Source organism: Salvelinus sp. IW2-2015, unplaced genomic scaffold (assembly GCF_002910315.2).
Source record: "Salvelinus sp. IW2-2015 unplaced genomic scaffold, ASM291031v2 Un_scaffold4886, whole genome shotgun sequence".
NCBI classification, from domain to species: Eukaryota; Metazoa; Chordata; class Actinopteri; order Salmoniformes; family Salmonidae; genus Salvelinus; species Salvelinus sp. IW2-2015.
In genome coordinates this window covers 2,523-8,564 of record NW_019946155.1, presented here as the reverse complement: position 1 = coordinate 8,564, position 6,042 = coordinate 2,523, and the positions used below count along the sequence as shown (strand labels likewise).

Sequence of the window (6,042 nt, the reverse complement as noted above, 5' to 3'; positions counted from 1 at the left end):
TTTCCTATTCACAAAATCGGCCTCATGGGCACCTGAGGGGGCTTTTATCCTTATGTGTGTGCAGTCCACTGCACCAATGACATTGGGGAAACCTGTCACACAAAGTAATGAGTATCCTACTATGTGTTAACAGTTGTCCTGTAATTTGTAGATCCTCTTACCTGCAATCCATAGAACTCCTCTTTGATGTCACAGAGTCTTCTGTGGCCAGGGAAGGAGATGAAGACATCTGCTAATGCTTTGATAGCCAGACACACACTCCTTATTGTGCGGCAAATTGTGGCCTTGTTCAGCTGTTCTGCATCCCCCACTGAGTACAGGAAGGCTCCACTAGCAAAAAAGCGCAAGGCCACACAAACCATTTGCTCCACACTCAGTGCATGGCTCCGTGCAGTGCGTGCTTATACCTGGGACCCAGTAGTCTGCATAGATACCTGATGCCATCTGCAGAAAACCTGTATCTTTCATATAGATGGTCATCAGGGAAGGCCAGTGGGTCCAACCGGTCCCTGAAGACCCTTTCTCGCCTGAAGGCCTCCTCAGCACAAGTGCTTCTTCATCCACCACATCTCGCACGAATGGGCATGCCATTGTCAGAGCAGAAAGGAACACACAATTTTGGGCCTTCATTATGGCTAGTGGCCACACCTGGTGCTGGGGGGTGGGCAAAAGAGGGCGATGCCTTATAACGATGACTTGGTTGTACTGATTGCTGGGAAATAAAAAAAAACTTAGAAGATGCCACCGTCCTGTGTGCTCACAATAAGAGCTCATATGTCATGGCTCACTTGACTTTACGAGATATACCAAATTTTTATTTTGAGCTGTGTCATCTTCTTGGAGCTGGGGGAGGAAAGAAAAATAATGATAATACATTTGTGTTACAGTTAGCATACAGTGTACATTGAAGGCATATCTCACCTCCCTCTCAAGTTTTTTTATTTCAGGTCCAGTTTCCTAATTGTCCTCTTTTTTATTTCGGACTCCAGTGCAAGATTTTCCATCTTTTTCTTCTTGTCTGAATGTCTATGTCTGCCAGTTCTATTTGGCGCCGGAGGTGGTTGCCATACAACTTTCTGATAGCTTGTAGCTCTGTGAACACAATACAATTAGCGCAGCTGAATTTGCAGATGTGGTGTCCTTTTATTAATACGCACTATGTTGCCAGGCTGGTTTTCACCAGAATATAACATTTTGTGAATTTTTAGATGAGGACTCCTCACCATTGTAGAGTAATAGTACTTTCACAGTCTTAAATGATACCTCATCCTTCTGGAATCCAGAGAGATGGTCTCCTCTCATCATCGTCTCCATCATGTGCTGTTGCTGCTGCACTGGGGCCTTCACCCTATCACATTTAATCGGATTCATATTGAAGCTAGTAGACAAGACATGCCAGGCCTACAGTATGCCTTTGATGGAGTACTCACTGGATCAGCATCGTCTGGTGCTTGTGCTGGTGGCTCTAACAGGACACAGTGCTGCCAGACACTGCAAGGCAATAGGTAAACCAAAGTCAGACAGTCCAAATTGATTCAATATGAATGTGGTTGTACCCATGTAGAGATGGAAGGACATACCTTGAATGAAGCGGGTGGCATCTTGGGAGGAACCTATGCTCGTCTCTTTCCCCCAGGGACCCCTCTAAGACGGGCCTGCCTTTATTTAGCTCCAAGGCCATGTCCTCTGCTGGGGTAAGGTCAGCCTTTGGTGACCCACCACCCGTGCCTTGTCTGTGGGTATTCTTTTTCACTGCTAAAACAGTACAGACAATGTGTGAGCAGGCACCTTCTGGGTACAATATATGCTTGTGCTTTGTTAATATTAGTCAGGGACCATACCATTCTGCAGAATGTTCTTGTATTTGATTTTGACCTGCTGCCATGTCCGTTTTGGCCCGTTCATGTTTAATCTACACACACACACACACACATTTAATGGAGTCACACTGCAAAAAATTACTTGGTATTTTTGTCTTGTTTTCAGTAAAAATATCAAAAAAATTATCATAGCTTATACAGTGTGATGGAGTTACTTTACACAATTTCACTCATATCTGCAGTGCATTTCAATAAAAAATTTAACGTTTCATAATTACAGTACAACTGCATTTTTGAGATGTATTAAATATTTGAATTGTAATTGTGATGTTTCAGCGGAGCGGTGAGTGTGTAATTGTGCACTACTTACGCATTCAGGCGGTCTGCATACTTTGCCACGCTTTTTCCTTTGCTTTATCACATGTGGCGGTGTTGCCTTTCTTCTTAAAATATAATCTTTTACCTCCTCGTATGCCTCCATGAGGATTTGTGCTTCCGACGGGGGAAAGTACGCGGCTCTAGTTGCCATGGTAAATCAGTTAATCTGTGATCTGTGGCGGGGTCTATTTGAGTGAGCCGTGAGCGCGCACCTATCCAGGATTGGTTTCACCTGGCTTAATGAATCCGTGTCTGCTCATCCTGGCTTGGTCTTTGTGCAACCAATTAAGCCTGGACGCACATGTTTTGGCTTCATTGAGCTCAGCTGAGTCATTTATCCCGGATGTCTTAATTRTACTTTTGTGCAACAGGCCCCAGACCTGCAGCGGCACCACAACAACAACAACACCGTGTTGTTTATTACCGTTCTCCTAGCAGCAGGATATTATGCTATTAGGATCGCGGATTTTTTCACTTTACAATAAGAGTCCCCCCTGCAAAGACTTTGGGAATATCGATTTTTTTTTTGCCCTCTAGTGCAGTACAACTGTTTTTTCACAGCATTGCAATCCTCTTTGAAAAAGTTAATTTCTAATTTGTTGTAGGGTCTCTACTAACCAATTATGGTTGTTTTGGAGGGGGGCTGTGTCTCATGACCTGCTGCTGGCTTTTCACTCCACCACCTCTATAACCTCCAATACAATACACTGCAATAGACTGTACATGGAATACACATTGGGTTGTAGACAGAAAACTGCTGGGTATGTACGACACAATCCCCCTCCAAAACTACACATATTTGCTTAGTAGAGACCCTTCTGAGTATTTCCCACCCACTTTAGCTGAGACCGGTAGAAGAATGTTCTCTCTACAAGCCAATATGTTTCCATGTACAGTCTATTACAGTGTATTGCATTGGGGACCATGGCGGGCTGGGGAACAAAGTGCTGCTGGGTATGTGTGTCCAATAGGGCGGCGCACAATGGGCCCAGCGTCATCCGGGTTAGGGGAGGGTTTGGCTGGGGTAGCCCGTCATTGTAAATTTAGAATTTGTTCTTAACTGACTTGCCTAGTTAAATAAATGTAAAAAAAAGAAAGTAATGACACAGTCCCCCTTCAAAACGAACCATATTTGGTTAGTAAAGACCCTACTGAATATTCTACACCCCACCGGTAGAAACGTCTCTACAGCAAAATATCAACCATATTTTAATTTGTTTTCATAAATTATTCACCTTTCCTTTTCTTGTTGGCACAATAAAAGTAGAAGTGGCCACTGATTAAAATTCAATATATTTTGAATAAATTATCCACATTGCAATATTTAGAAATTTGGGCTTTTAGTTTGGAGGTTTCTTCATTAACATACGCAAGTGACGTTATCGTTTTTGCTGCTGGCATAACTGTAGCACGTTTCAATTCGGTCTTTGATATTATTGTGTGCGGAAGTGAGAGACTAGCCAGCGTGTTGGTAGCCCAGATAATCATTTCAATTGGCTATGATTAGCCCTAATTAGTAGCAGACAAGCTGGAAAGAAACCAGATAAACTAGTTAATGCGTCTTGTTAACTACTATAGTCAATGTTAGTGTAACATTCTCCATTCTGTACAGGGCAAAGAACTGTTTAGCTAATAGCTAACGTTAGCTAGTTATTCTAGAGATGGCCAGGTTCATTACACCCGGTTCCATGGAGGCCGTCTCACGGCTGGACGGTACACCGGGGGGGAAGAGAGGTGCTCCAGCCTTGGACACTGATACGGACTCCACACGGGAGATTAAAACCCACTTCCGTGTGTGTCGGTTCATCATGGAAACGGGTACAGTACCGAAACAGAACTCCAACCCATATTCACTATGGGGGGTCAGTCTCACCCTGCCTGGGCCGGTGTGGGTGCAAGCTTTTGCTCCAGACAAGTGCTAACACATCTGAGTATATCATCATTTTAAATACGGCCTTTATTAGTAGAATAAGGTGTCGAGGCTTGGCTGGTGCAAAAGCCTATACCACCCCGACCCTTAACACTCTGTCTCCCCGCCTCGCTCTGTCTCGCTAGGTGTGAAGTTGGGCATGCGTTCGGTGCCCGTGGCGACAGCGTGTGTGTTTTACCACCGGTTCTTCCAGTGTGTGAGTGTGACGGTGTATGAGCCCTACCTGGTGGCTATGAGCTGCATCTACCTAGCAGGCAAGGTGGAGGAGCAGCACCTCCGCACCCGTGACATCATCAACGTGTGTCACAGGTAGGCAGGGCTGTTTTTATATATATATATATATATATATATATACACACCACCTTTCAAACGTTTGGGGTCACTTAGAAATGTCCTTGTTTTTGAAAGATTAGCTAATTTTTGTGTCCATTAAAATAACATCAAATTGATCAGAAATAAGGTGTAGACATTGTTAATGACTATTGTAGCTGGAAATGGCATATTTTTTATATTTTTTATTTTACCTTTATTTAACTAGGCAAGTCAGTTAAGAACAAATTCTTATTTACAATGACGGCCTAGGAACAGTGGGTTAACTGCCTTGTTCAGGGGCAGAATGGCAGATTATTACCTTGTCAACTCGGGGATTCGATCCAGCAACCTTTCGGTTACTGGCCCAATTCTCTAACCACTAGGCTACCTGCCGCCCCAAGATGCGTATGCCGATGAACTTTAAGTTTTTTTCCTCTTACTCTACATAACCCTGCTTTTATAATCTCCCTCTCTCCTCCTCCCTCTCTGTCCTCTCTCCTTATCCCACCCCCACCACCACTCTCTCTCTCTCTCTCTCGCTCTCTCTCTCCCCAGGTATTTCCACAGTAGTAGTGAACCTCTGAACTGTGATGGTGAGTTCTGGGACCTCAGGGACAGTGTGGTGCAGTGTGAACTCCTGGTCCTCAGACAACTCAACTTCCATGTCTCCTTCCAGCACCCACACAAGGTCTGTACTGACCCCTAACTCCTGAACTCTAACCCTGACCTCTGACCCCTAACTCCTGAACTCTAACCCCTGACTCCTGACCCCTAACTCCTGAACTCTAACCCCTGACCCCTAACTCCTGAACTCTAACCCAGGGATAGACAACTGGTGGCCCATCTTTTTGTAGGCCAACAGATCAATTCCTCCCTTTCCTAAAAATAATACAAAAATAGTAATACTTTTAGGAACTCAGTCTCAACTTCCTGTTGACGGTTAGAATAGGAGAATACACAAGGTGCAATTTCTACATTTGGTTGTGCATCAACAGTTTCTCACTATTAATGTGCTGAACACTTAACTGAAATGTCTGTTATTTTTCGTTTTTTAAACTACTAATTGACCGATGTCGGTTCAATTATTTGAATTCTATTTTGATTTTTTTTCTTTCTGTGAGCTCGATGTGTAGTTCCTCTAGAGATAAATCAGATCCAGCCTGAACTGTGCGATGTTGTAGTTTCCAACAGGACAGTATTCTACATAGATTAGTGCAGAAAATGTGGTACTTAACTACAATGACCATAATCCATTGCACACCTGCTTACAGTGCATTCGGAATGTATTCAGACCCTTTAAGTTTCTCCACATTTTGTTAGGTTACAACCTTATTCTAAAGTTGATTAGGTTGTTTTTCCCCCTCATCAATCTACACACAATACCCCATAAGGACATCACAATACCCCATAAGGACATCACAATACCCCATAAGGACATCACAATACCCCATAAGGACATCACAATACACGCACACAATCACAGCAGACATCAACAAATACCCCAGCATCACAACCAAGGCACATTACCCAAACCCATACAGGACATCACAATAACCCCATAAGGACATCAAAATACCACCATAAGTGACCATACCGCAAAGA

The 6,042-nt window shown here is 43.6% G+C and overlaps 1 protein-coding gene and 1 long non-coding RNA gene across 2 annotated transcripts; one reads left to right on the top strand and one right to left on the bottom strand.

Annotated features, from left to right (window-relative positions):
• Positions 1 to 1,628: 1,628 nt before the first annotated feature.
• Positions 1,629 to 2,209, bottom strand: LOC139026474 (uncharacterized). Its single transcript, XR_011478259.1, has 3 exons — positions 2,191 to 2,209; positions 1,842 to 1,912; positions 1,629 to 1,755 (listed from the first exon to the last, which is right to left on the bottom strand). It is a non-coding gene; the product is annotated as an uncharacterized lncRNA (long non-coding RNA).
• Positions 2,210 to 3,616: 1,407 nt separating this feature from the next.
• ccnq (cyclin Q) lies at positions 3,617 to 5,796 on the top strand. Its single transcript, XM_024144198.2, has 3 exons — positions 3,617 to 4,016; positions 4,254 to 4,437; positions 4,996 to 5,796. The coding sequence occupies exons 1-3, from the start codon at positions 3,860 to 3,862 to the stop codon at positions 5,144 to 5,146; spliced, it is 492 nt and encodes a 163-aa protein (XP_023999966.2). The 5' UTR covers positions 3,617 to 3,859; the 3' UTR covers positions 5,147 to 5,796.
• The last annotated feature ends 246 nt before the right edge of the window (positions 5,797 to 6,042 follow it).

Coding starts and splice junctions, on each gene's coding strand:
- ccnq (XM_024144198.2), top strand. CDS start 3,860: ATGGCCAGGTTCATTACACCCGGTTCCATGGAGGCCGTCTCACGGCTG. Junction 4,017..4,253: donor TCGGTTCATCATGGAAACGG/GTACAGTACCGA, acceptor CTGTCTCGCTAG/GTGTGAAGTTGGGCATGCGT. Junction 4,438..4,995: donor ATCATCAACGTGTGTCACAG/GTAGGCAGGGCT, acceptor CTCTCTCCCCAG/GTATTTCCACAGTAGTAGTG.